At 42.2% G+C, this 12,011-nt stretch overlaps 2 protein-coding genes across 2 annotated transcripts; one reads left to right on the top strand and one right to left on the bottom strand.

The window, feature by feature from the left end:
* Nucleotides 1-3,095: 3,095 nt before the first annotated feature.
* On the bottom strand, nt 3,096-5,981 carry LOC137792481 (uncharacterized). Its single transcript, XM_068588195.1, has 5 exons — nt 5,875-5,981; nt 4,690-5,019; nt 4,201-4,266; nt 3,943-4,116; nt 3,096-3,776 (listed from the first exon to the last, which is right to left on the bottom strand). Exons 1-5 carry the CDS (start codon nt 5,930-5,932, stop codon nt 3,601-3,603), a joined length of 804 nt encoding a protein of 267 aa, XP_068444296.1. The 5' UTR covers nt 5,933-5,981; the 3' UTR covers nt 3,096-3,600.
* A 1,150-nt stretch (nt 5,982-7,131) lies between these two features.
* Nucleotides 7,132-9,508, top strand: LOC137792547 (low affinity immunoglobulin gamma Fc region receptor II-like). Its single transcript, XM_068588279.1, has 5 exons — nt 7,132-7,162; nt 7,552-7,797; nt 8,155-8,415; nt 8,812-8,949; nt 9,465-9,508. The coding sequence occupies exons 1-5, from the start codon at nt 7,132-7,134 to the stop codon at nt 9,506-9,508; spliced, it is 720 nt and encodes a 239-aa protein (XP_068444380.1).
* The last annotated feature ends 2,503 nt before the right edge of the window (nt 9,509-12,011 follow it).

Here is a 12,011-nt window from a genome sequence, read left to right as displayed (position 1 = left end):
ACGAGTGAAATTGTGATGATTCTTTCTGTCCGTCTTTCCTTTGTTGATTTATTTGTGTCTTTCTTTCCTTCCTTCCTTCCTTCCCTCCTTCCCTCGCTCCCTCAGCCTGCCTCCAGGTCGTGCCCGACAGGTCTCAGTACTTCCGGTACGACTCCGTCTCTCTGAGCTGTGGGGATCCGTTGAACTCCACCGGCTGGAAGGTGAAGAGGAAGACGCCGGGCGGCGGGGTCCGGCCCTGCTCCACCGGCTCCACCTGCGTCATCGGCTACACCTACCCGACCGACACCGGGGTGTACTGGTGCGAGTCCCCGACCGGAAACCGGAGCATCAACGTCACCATCACCATCACCGGTACGCTGCACACCAGTGATGCCGTCCGTCAACCGCAAAGTAAAGTTCAGTCGATTCAAAATGGGAAATGAAGGAGTTGAAAAACGTCTTTCTTCCCTAAAGACCGCACTGTGCTGCTGGACAGCCCCGCCCTCCCGGTGTTGGAGGGAGCGGCCCTGACGCTGCGCTGTCGAGCCGAGACGAACTCCTCCAACCACACCTTCAACTTCCTGAAAGACGGCCGCGTGGTCGGCAGCAGCGCCACGGGAGAGATGACCATCCGCCGAACTGCCAGGTCTGACGAAGGACTCTACGTCTGCAGCATCCCCGGACTCGGAGAGTCGCTGGGCAGCCGGGTGAACGTCGACGGTGAGATGCACCGCCTGTTTGTCTCAGGAAAAAGTCCGTCGATTACACAAATATGCAATTTATTGCAGAGGAACCAGAGAAATCATCATCAGTAACCAGCGGAAGCATGGAGATGGGAAAAGGGAAACAAAGAGGATCACGTTGGTGTTCAGCCCCATAAATTACATTTAGGGTTATGGATGAGATATTAATTAGATGGTATGGACTCAAGAGTAGCGGTGAAACACTGCCCACGTCTTATCTGAAGCAGGTGATTAGATTGTGAGAAACGAGAGGGACTGAACACGGCTTGGCTGTGTAAACTAAGCAAGTAGAAGCTCTGATTTGCAACACACACACACTCTCTCTCTACTATTTACACAGTAATAAAGTTGTTTGCTGATATATAAATCCTCTGAAAGTCTGTGCACGAGCTAACAAGGTAATCAAAATAACATGACTTTAAATAGGAATGAGTTTCTTTCTTCCCCTCATTGGCTCGGGGTTTCCTTCACGTCGTGGACGACCTCGCTGCGCTGAGGCTTCTGTTTCCTTCACAGGTTCCCTTGGAGCTCCGCCTTCAGCTCCACCTGCTGCTTCCTGCTCAGCGTCGGTCTCCAGGCTGATGTGTCACCTGTTGGTGGGAACGCCTTACCTGCTGTCCACCGTCTTACTGGGACTCATCTACAGAGACCGCAGCAGAGGTGAGGCTGCGCTATCAGTTAGCCAGCTGCGCTATCAGTTAGCCAGCTGCACTATCAGTTAGCGAGCTGCGCTATCAGTTAGCCAGCTGCGCTATCAGTTAGCCAGCTGCGCTATCAGTTAGCTTGTTTGGTTCCTGGAAACCTTTCACTTTTGAGATGTCAGAGTAAAACTTCTGTAAAACTTACATTTTTTCACACGAAGATATTTCAGTGTCATCTGCATAACGGAGGACTTCAGTGACTGTTTGATCACCAATAGTCGATATAAAGTTTCAGAGGATTAGCGCCAACGACTGTTCTCACAGGAACTTCATCTCTTTCAGCTCGGACGCTGGCGGAGAGACGAGGCAGCAGCAGCGTCGTCATGGAGGTAGTTGTGTAGCCCAGCGAGCGCTTTACATCGTGCCGTCGTCTCTTCGTTCCCATTTCCCATTTCAAGCAGACACCTTCTGACCAATGCATATCCATGGCTTTAAAACACATTTCTATGGCTTTTCATCACATTCCCATGACTTTAAACCAGATTTCCAAGACTTTAACCCAAATTACCAAGACTTTTAACCCAATTTTTCTGACTTTTAACCATATTTTCACGACTTTAACCCAAATGTCCATGAGCAAACATTGTGTGAAATGTGTGTGTGAACAGTAAAAAGTGATAAAATGTATTTATTCAAAGCATACAGTAAACCTTAAATGACTCAAATGAATGAGACAATAGTTTGATTAAAAGAATAAACATTTACACATGAATATAACACATTTACTGGACTTTCACTGCACTGTTGGGGTTTTATTTTGTCATTTGTTGAATTGACAGTCAGCAGGTTGGCAGTGACGTTGCGCTGCAGGTCAGCTGTGGTGAGGTGACTCACACTGAAACTAGATCAGCTCCGTTTCTCAGAAGTGGAAACATTTCAAAAGCAACGCGCACGCCATCAGCTGCACCGACAACATTCAAACTGACAATGTTTGAAATAACAGTGTTTTCTTTGTAAGGACTCACAACATGTAAACAATAAAGAGAGTCTGTGTGTTTCGGCACAATAAGATGTGTGACTGAAACACACAATGAATCTGTGTCTGCGTCTTTCTGAACTTCGTCTTGCAAAATATTTATACATTTTTAGGACCTTTATACATTTATTTATATATATATATATATATATATATATATATATATATATATATATATATATATATATATATATATATATATATATTTATATATATATATTTGGCAGGCATGGATATATATTTATATATATATATTTGGCAGGCATGTATTTATTTATATATATTTAATTTATATATATTTATTTATATATATACATGTATTTATTTATATATATATATAAATATATATTTATATGTCTTAAAAATGTATAAATATTTTGAAGCCAAATCCAAGTGTTAAACCTCAATCTCTTTATAATGCATTTCAAACTTGACTTATTTCTTTACAGCGCTCTTAGTAAGCAATAAAGTAGCCGTAGATATGAGTTTCATCACAAAGCCTTTTGTTGGTTTATGGCGGTAGTTGTGTAACTTTCAGGCGAAAGCTTCTTCTGATGTTTGAAATGCAGTCAACACATGATCTGGGCCTCGAGAAGGAACGTGGTGCAGAACGACATGAAAACTCCACAGAAAAGTGCAAAAACATTTATTAAAAAGTGCATAATTAAACTGTACATTGTCTAAAAAATACACTCTAGTAAAGAGAAAGGAAAGAGAAAAGGTCACAATAAACACTTGAAAGACACATGCGCAGACATGCTCATGACTCATCACACTTCCAGGTAAAAGATGGAAACTGGTCCACATTTCAACCCGTTCTGCTTGTTGTGCAGAAGTTAATTTGCAGAACCTTTAAGATTAAAGTCTGCAAGGTCTCAATGCAACGTGGATGAGCGTCTGGACGGAGCCGAGATGTAAACTCTTTTTTTAAAAATAGTTTCAGGTTATGATAAAAACAGATTAAAACATAGTGCTTCATTTCTGCCAATTAATCCCTGTGAACTGTTCCTTTAGCTCATGTTTTATGTTCTATATACTATTCACATTTTCATCTGTACAGAATCATATTTCCCTGAGCTTTTCCTGTTACACATGAGTCTTTTGGCAGGTGAGTCAAATGGCATCCACATCCCTAAGTCATGAATTTCCCTGAACAAAATAAAACTGAATTGATTCGAAAAAAGATGCTCCTGCTTCACATTCAGCTTCGAGCCGGAGTCCTCGGCTCCTCGTTCCCTTGCGGCTCCTCGTTCCCTTGCGGCTCCTCGTTCCCTTGCGGCTCCTTGTTCCCTTGCGGCTCCTCGTTCCCTGGTGGCTCCTTGTTCCCTTGCAGCGGCCTCATCTCCTCTCCAGGGTCCTGACCGTCCTGTGGTCTTTCTGTGAGAGGATCACAAGACAAGCGATGAATTGATTCAAGATATATTTCATGAACAGGACATTTAGAGCAAACTCTGCTTTAGTTCCCGGTCAGGTGTCGGTTGAGGTCAGACAATTCCACCAGCGGCTTAGAGGGGCTGAGAAAGTTGAGGAATGTATGACTTACTCTGACAAGATGAGGAGCTCCTCTTTTTGACGCAGACACCGATGATGGTGGCGATGATGGCGATGATGGTGGCGATGATGATGGTGGCGATGCCGCCGATGGTGGCGATGCCGATGGTGGCGATGGCACCAGGGCTGCTGCTGCCGTTGTTTGAATCACTCTTTGAATGAAAGTCTGAGAGATGTTCACGTCAGTTCTTTCTGCCGTTTGAAGCGGCGGCGCTTTTAAAAGTGGCGTCTGGTGTCATCGGCCCCTTACCACGGTTTTCTGTTCCCAGACTCCCCCCTAGCTGACTGGGTGGTGTTGCGTTGACTTGTTCACGAACTGTGACGGAAGGAAGGAAGAGCAACATGACATCAGAACCCGGACGCGTTGAAGAGCGTTCTTTCACGTGTAAAAGGTGCGTTTGTGTCGTTATGGTGTCTTTATGTCGGGGAGAAGCAGTGCAGAGCGGCATATTCATGCGTTTGCACGACTGGAGAATACCTGAATTAACCATGAATTGCAATATTTTTAAAGCACGTTAACATAACCATTATTGCATATCTAAATCATTACATGTATAAATACATGCATGAACAAATGACATTTACATGATTTTTTGATCATTTACTAACTCTTAAATGATATTAATCATGTATAAGTCTGTGTCCATGTTGGAACAATGTTTTATAAAAGATGAATCAAGGGGTTTCTCAGCAGTGAGTGAACATCTTGTCAACATGATGTGAATCTTTGTGTACTTACTGGTGAGCTTTGTGGAACAGTTGCGTTTTTTGGTGTTATGCAACAAGGTGTACCTTCCACTATGAGCAACATCTACTCCCTTCAGCTGTACCGAGAAGTTCCCTGAGCACGGGTTTACGGGAGGAATAACCATGTCTTTGAACTCATCATCCCGACTGCCTTTGTCTTCCTCTCCCTGACGAAACACCCACACATTCTTTTTTTCCTCATCCACCAGATTAAAAGTCTGTATTTTGCAGTCCTCTATCGGGTCCGTTAGTGAAAACCTCAGGGTGGCGGTCCCTCCCCGGTGGGCTTCCACCTCTGCAGGACATTGGAGCTCAGTTACTGCTGCAAGACACAACAAATATGTGACATTAACCTTTGTGTTGTTTTCAGCACAACACACCTCATGCGTTTTAAAAGCATTTACATTCCTCTCTTTTTTATTCTACCACTGCTGCGTTGTGTGTCTTCAGCTGCACTGCAGCTTGTGTTATCTTTATTTCGTTTTTTGACCGTTTGAGTGTTTTGGTGCTTTTGTTGGTGTCGTGTGAAGCTCTTTGTATCGCCGTGTTGTAGAAGCTGCCGTGCTCGACGCGGCCCTGGTCTTTGTGTTTGGACAAGAACACGATCATAGATATCATTTGATCATCTGTCGCTAAACAGAAAGCAACTGCTTCCTGTTGAAAAGCAGCAAAATGATTCCTCAAGTCAAACATTATGAACATTAAATGACTGCTTTGAAATATATAAATGTAGCGACGCAGCGTCAGGAAAGCTTATTGTGTTATTTACTATTGTGTTATTACTATAAATAAAAATACATTATATACCATTTCTGGTAAACCAAGAAAAAAACAAGAAAACCAAGAGATATATATATATATATATATATATATATATATATATATATATATATATATATATATATATGTATATGTGTGTGTGTGTGTGTGTGTGTGTGTGTGTGTGTGTGTATGAAAAAAAAATACGTCGTGAGAAAAGCAGAGAACTAAGTTGTCTGAGTTTTAAAGGCTCCCAGGTAGAAGATGGCGTCACGGCGATGAAGTGAAAGTAAAACGCTGCGCGGGGATTTCCTCTCTCGCTGCTGAGGAGCAGAACCACGATGGAGGTGGTCGCGAGGCTTCTCGTGCTGAAGGTGTGAAGATGTGTGAAACCCGCGAAAAGGGAACCAGAACTCACCTGGGATGACGGAAAACAACAAGAGAAGTACGAGCCTTGATCCACTCCATTGATTCATCCCCGCGCGCGCCTGAAGGAAGCGCACCTGAGTCACCTCTCACCTGTCCGTCTTCTTCTTCTTCTTCTTCTTCTTCTTCTTCTTCTTCTTGTTCTTGGTCTTGGTCTTCTCGATGAGCGGTTCAACAACTAATTGGTGCATTACCGCCACCAGCTGGTGTGGAGTTTGATCAGGAGGTCTGGTACTGCATTAGTATCAGTGCCGGGCAAAGTTGGAAAAAATTAACTGATTAATCTCATTATTTTTCTGCAATTAATCTCATTATGAACCAAATTCCATAATGAAGTAAAAATTAGTTTATTGCATGCTTTTATTTTAAAGTAATGTTACCAGAACAATATAACAGCATTCTGGAGCAACAACAAGTCAACATACATACATATATATAGTTTATACATCTGTTTTATTTATTATGAACAGGTACTGTTCAGTAGTAAGGGTCCCTGTGAGGGACAAACCACTCCTTCTGTGGTCCATGTTCAGTAGTAAGGGTCCCTGTGAGGGACAAACCACTCCTTCTGTGGTCCATGTTCAGTAGTAAGGGTCCCTGTGAGGGACAAACCACTCCTTCTTTGGTCCATGTTCAGTAGTAAGGGTCCCTGTGAGGGACAAACCACTCCTTCTTTGGTCCATGTTCAGTAGTAAGGGTCCCTGTGAGGGACAAACCACTCCTTCTTTGGTCCATGTTCAGTAGTAAGGGTCCCTGTGAGGGACAAACCACTCCTTCTTTGGTCCATGTTCAGTAGTAAGGGTCCCTGTGAGGGACAAACCACTCCTTCTTTGGTCCATGTTCAGTAGTAAGGGTCCCTGTGAGGGACTTTGGTCCAATCCCTCCCCCTGGGCGTCTTGCGGCTCTCCCAGTCCTTTAAGAAGAAGAAATGTTGTTCCTGATCTTATGTGAGAGACTTGTTAATGTATTATGTGTCCAGTTTGAACACATGTAGTGTTTCTTGTTTCATTATTATTTGGGTTCTTCAGGTTAATGATGTGGCTTCCTCGTGTTTTGTTTCTCACGAGCCCCAAACCTGTGTGACCATGTCGAGTTTCACTTGAGTTGTGTGTTATTTGTGAAGAGCTTTGCTTTGCTGCATGACGTGTGATTGATGAACTGAATCAGGGTTTTTTTTCACGACTTCCTTGGCGCTCAGGATGTGGGCAGAGCGTCTGAGCAGAGAGGACAGAGACAGCAGCGGCGCAGGATGGAGGCGGCTTCACTCTGCCTCCTACTCTGTAAGTTTATTTATTACAATATCATTTCATATATAATAGCGTCAATGGACAGAACTTGTTTTCTTTCTCTTCTTTATTCAGCAATGTTTCTCAGCACACTTCTTACCACAGGATGAGCTGCTCGGGATGCTGCAAACTTTGATAAACTTTAAAGAGCTCTGGTTTCCAGGCTCGATGCCAAGAGGACAGCTTCAGATTGTTGAAAGCAAAATGTTCATATCTAGTAAATTACCCTGCACTCTTGTACATCTGGTCACATGTGTGAACGGCTTTTCATGTTGATAACTGACTGTGAGTTGATTCACCTCGCCGTTAAAGAGCCGAGCGATGATCTGACGTTGTTACTATTGTTGAATGTGTGTCTTGTTATCTCCTGTTTGCATTGCCAGCGGCCACGCTGAGCATCCGTCCCGACAAGTCTCAGTTTTTCCAGCACGAGAACGTGCACGTGACGTGCGCGGCACCGACACACTCCAGCGGCTGGACGCTGATGGGGAACAACTCCTTCAAGAGGTCCCGACCGTGCGACGGCGGCGACTGCCAGCTGAGGGACGTCTTCCGGTCGGACACCGGCGCGTACTGGTGCCAGTCTGAGCGGGGCGAGTGCAGCGGCCCGGTCAACGTCACCGTGACGGGTACGTCTGGAGGACGCTCGCAGATTAACACCTCCTTAAAGTGTGGTAAAGATGGAGAGATGTAACGTGAAACACTTTGAGAGTAAAGTCCATGCACATGAGAGTCTGAACTGAGGCTGTGCAGATGTTTAAATCCACTCATGCATTTCAGTTTAGTGTCAGAAGTTTGAGCAGAACATGCAGCGCTGGTCAGAGTTTGCATGCTGTAAAGCTGTCGCTTGGTGAGACAAAATGTCTGCCCGCTGACCTGGAAGGAACCACGAATATCCTACAAACACTTGGAGATTAGACGTAGAGACTCCAGTGCGCGTAAACACTTCTCCACGCTGACACTGCGGCTTCCCGACTACATTTCAGCCGGTGTGGTGATCCTGAAGAGCCCTGCACTCCCCGTGATGGAGGGAGACGAGGTGACCCTTCAGTGTCTCTACAAGGAGAGAAGTGAAGAGAAGTCCAGCTCGGCTTTCAATGCCACCTTCTACAGAAACGAAGCGTTCATGGGCTCTGAGCTGGCGGGAAAGATGGTCCTCGTGGCGGCGTCCAGGGCCGACGAAGGCTTCTACAGGTGTGAGCACCCCACGAAGGGGAAGTCGCCGGAGAGCTGGCTGTCTGTGGCAGGTGACGTTCTGCTTCCTCTTCACTACCGATGAAGACGTTGGAGGTCGAGCACCTTCAGGTCTTTTTATTGTCTCTGATATATACACACTTCCAACCGCATTGTTAGCAGAATAAGGCTTTAAAATCCACTGGAAGAGCTTCTTAGAGGGCTCTTCCTCATGTTTTTTCCAATAGAAATGCATCTTAGAGGACACTTCCTCATGTTTTCTCCACTGGAGGAGCCACAGCGACCTCCACCTCATTTAGACGAGACAGAACTCTTTTACTTTCGTCCTCTTGCTGCAACCTGTTGACAGTTTTCCTGAGGCCTTATTTAAAGAAGTAGAATGTGATCGAGGACTTGAAAGACAACAGACGGGATCGTGTTCCTTGTTTAAACTCTCGTTCTTCCTCCAGCGAGGCCTCAGCGCTCACACGGCCCTCGTCATCCTCGTCTTGAGCCTCCTCTGCGGCTGCTGTGCACCGTCCTGCTGTTCGGCCTCTACAGCTGCATCCTCGCCGCCTGCATCCACCTGTACCGACGGAGAGCTCGAGGTAACGACACCTTTAGGGGCCCTGAAGGCACCGTGACAGCAGGTCTGACCCAGCGGGCCCATGTAACATGCAGCCTCACCACTAGATGTCACTAAAGCCCACACAAGCAAAAGTACTAATACACACTGAGAACATACTCTATTTGAAGTAACAAATCCTGCATTCAAGACTTACTGGCGGCTAAATGTACATGAAGTATTGTGAGTAGTCAAAGTCCTGATGATCCGTTCAATCATCCGTGTCAGTGTTCAAGTGTTTCTGATGTTTCTGGTCATGAAGCTGCTGGTTTCTCTGTTTCTCTGTTGTTCATGCGGCCGCTTCACTTCCTGTTGCGATGACGTGTGGAAGTCTCTTGTGGTTTTATGAGTGAGATATTGTTCTGTTGAAAAATCAACGCGGTCTCGAATAGTTTCCACTGGACAGCGACAGTGAAGCCTGCTGGGTAGGAAGCAGGAAGTGAGAGAAGAAGAAGGCGCTCGCTCCTCTTCACCTTCAACCCTCTCTCTCCTCTGCAGCTCGAGCCGACAACAAGAGATCTGATCACCTCGTGCTGGAATGATGAAGACGAGGAAGATGAAGAAGACGTTCTTATATTGCTATTCGTCTATTTTTTTTTTAAGTTTGTCTATATACATTTTTTTATTTTTTATGGTCGCTTAGCTGCTGTCTAAAGTTATTAAAACAAATATACAAATAGATAAATAATGAAGTAACCGGTCACAAATGCAACAATAAAATACAAATGTAATAAATAAAAGAGCTGAATTAAAACAGAAATATCAATTCATCAATTAATGAATGTAAACGTTTATTTAGTCAAATCTTTTTAGAATATTTTGTATTTTTTATCAGGTCACTTATTATTTATTTTGGCAGCTTCCGTCCGTCATAAACATGAAATATCTCAACGCTTTAATAAAAATATCCTTCTGCGCCCTCTGATGACTTTCATGTTATTTTATCTTTATGTAATATCACAATTGAAGGAAATGCTGAATTAAAAAGCCTGTTTTTCGTTGTTAGAGGTGAATATTTACCTGTTTACTTATTTACCTGTTTAATGATCACAATGCTTCATTAACATGTGACGTGTTGAACAGCTGGCAGGAAACTTCTTGAAGGAACTGATGTGAAATAATCTGATAGTTTTGACCATAACGTCACGTCTGGACTTTAACCTAAAAATTAAATATTAAAAACCTGGCGTGACATTTATGTCACAATAAGAAACATAATGATGACCTAATCATTGAGTTTGACTGATTCAATGATATTTAACCAACATATTTTATATGTTCAATCCAAAGCATATTAAAACATATTTAAATGAATAATAAAACTTTTTTTTTTTTTTTTTTACCGTAACGCCCATTGTGACATTCAAACTCTTGCCTCGTGAGGTCATTCAGTCTGTACTTCTCGGGCTCTTCAGGGTTAACGCACAAGAGAATATTGGTGACGTCATCGAGGCGTCAGCTGACCCGGGGTCAGGTGTTTCGGGGCGTGGTCTTCCAGAAGGAATCTGTGTGACGACGAGGAAACAAAGTCCACAAAGACTTTGAGTTGCTATAAAAAGACCTGCAGGAGCTCCTGAGGCCTGAAGCAGCAACACGTTTACAACACAAACAAACAACAACAAACAAAGACCAGCTGCTTCACGGCCGAGTTGTGTTGCTATAAAGGACTAATAAACAATAAATACATGCTCATTCATACAGATTCACTCATAAATAATACTTCTAATCAGCAACAAGTATTCAAATATGTCTTTTAATGAAATATTTCATGAGTTGAATCATATTTGGCTTCAATGATTCATTTTGTTTATAACTCAACATAATTATAATTTCTAATGTTAATACTTTATACATATCCTAAATAAATAAGAATGTAAGTGACAATAAAGATGATATAAATAAGGAGAAAACATACACAAAGACAACAACACAACGAGGTAAACAGAGACGCTCTTTCATAGTAAATTATCATATTTTGGTTCATAATTTGGCAAATCTATAAATAGTTAAGTTGAGTTATTAAACACGTCATAAACACATATGAATAAAAACATGTTTACACGTTTAAATGTACTTTTAAAAAACCATGAAATAATTTCTGCTTTTCTCTTTTGTTATTTAATTTATTAAATGTTAGTTTCACAATGTTTTGATATGAAGAAATAAATAATGAAAGTTTGTTCACAATTATTTTATTTTGATGATGAAGACTTATTGATCAGTTTAAAGAGTCGTCATCATCATAGATATCATATTGTTTTCTTGTTTTTAGTTGTTTTTTAACGAATCTTCATACAATAGATGCTGAGTCGTGTTTTTTTATTATTATTTTGCTCTGGTTTGTAAATATAATTTAGAAAAGATTAATTTTGTATTTATTTTATTGTTATTTATTTAGTGGTTTTCCCTTAGTTGATGTGAAAGAACCTGAAATGAGTGAAGCGTGAGAGGCGGTGTGTTGAGGATGAAGAGCTGTTTACAGAAAGCTTTGTGTCAGCAGACAATAGAAGTATTAAATACATAAATACATCACATTGTGTTCACAGCGAGGGTCACGAGTACACTGTGTGTAGCTTTTTATTAATACAATTATATATTTACTACTACTAAGTGACTCATTGGGGAAATTATACAGGATTTACATATCTTATAATATATATATATCATATCATATAACGTACATCAAAACCTGTAGTAATGTATTTCATAAAAGATGCAGCTACACACATTTCTATATGAATATATATATATATATATATATATATATATATATATATATATATATATGTGTGTGTGTGTGTGTGTATATATATATATATATATATATATATATATATATATATATATATATATATATATATATATATATTCATATACTGAAGGCAGCTGAACTCTCCCACGTGTTTGTCCCCGCTCCCAGATGACGTCAGCGTTCCATGAGAGGCGCGGCTGAACAGAACGTTAGAACGTCAGAGCGTACGTCATTTCCATGACGTAGTTACGTCGAGGCTCACGCATCAGCGTTCAAAAGAACCAGGGAGTCGT

This window comes from Clinocottus analis, unplaced genomic scaffold (genome assembly GCF_023055335.1).
Source record: "Clinocottus analis isolate CAN_PGR_092001 unplaced genomic scaffold, fCliAna1.0.p SCAF_21, whole genome shotgun sequence".
In the NCBI taxonomy this organism is placed as follows: Eukaryota; Metazoa; Chordata; class Actinopteri; order Perciformes; family Cottidae; genus Clinocottus; species Clinocottus analis.
This window is presented reverse-complemented; position numbering and strand designations above follow the sequence as displayed.

Coding starts and splice junctions, on each gene's coding strand:
- LOC137792481 (XM_068588195.1), bottom strand. CDS start 5,932: ATGAATCAATGGAGTGGATCAAGGCTCGTACTTCTCTTGTTGTTTTCC. Junction 4,117..4,200: donor TCTGGGAACAGAAAACCGTG/GTAAGGGGCCGA, acceptor AACATCTCTCAG/ACTTTCATTCAAAGAGTGAT. Junction 3,777..3,942: donor GAGCTCCTCATCTTGTCAGA/GTAAGTCATACA, acceptor ATCCTCTCACAG/AAAGACCACAGGACGGTCAG.
- LOC137792547 (XM_068588279.1), top strand. CDS start 7,132: ATGGAGGCGGCTTCACTCTGCCTCCTACTCT. Junction 7,798..8,154: donor GGTCAACGTCACCGTGACGG/GTACGTCTGGAG, acceptor ACTACATTTCAG/CCGGTGTGGTGATCCTGAAG. Junction 8,950..9,464: donor GTACCGACGGAGAGCTCGAG/GTAACGACACCT, acceptor TCTCCTCTGCAG/CTCGAGCCGACAACAAGAGA.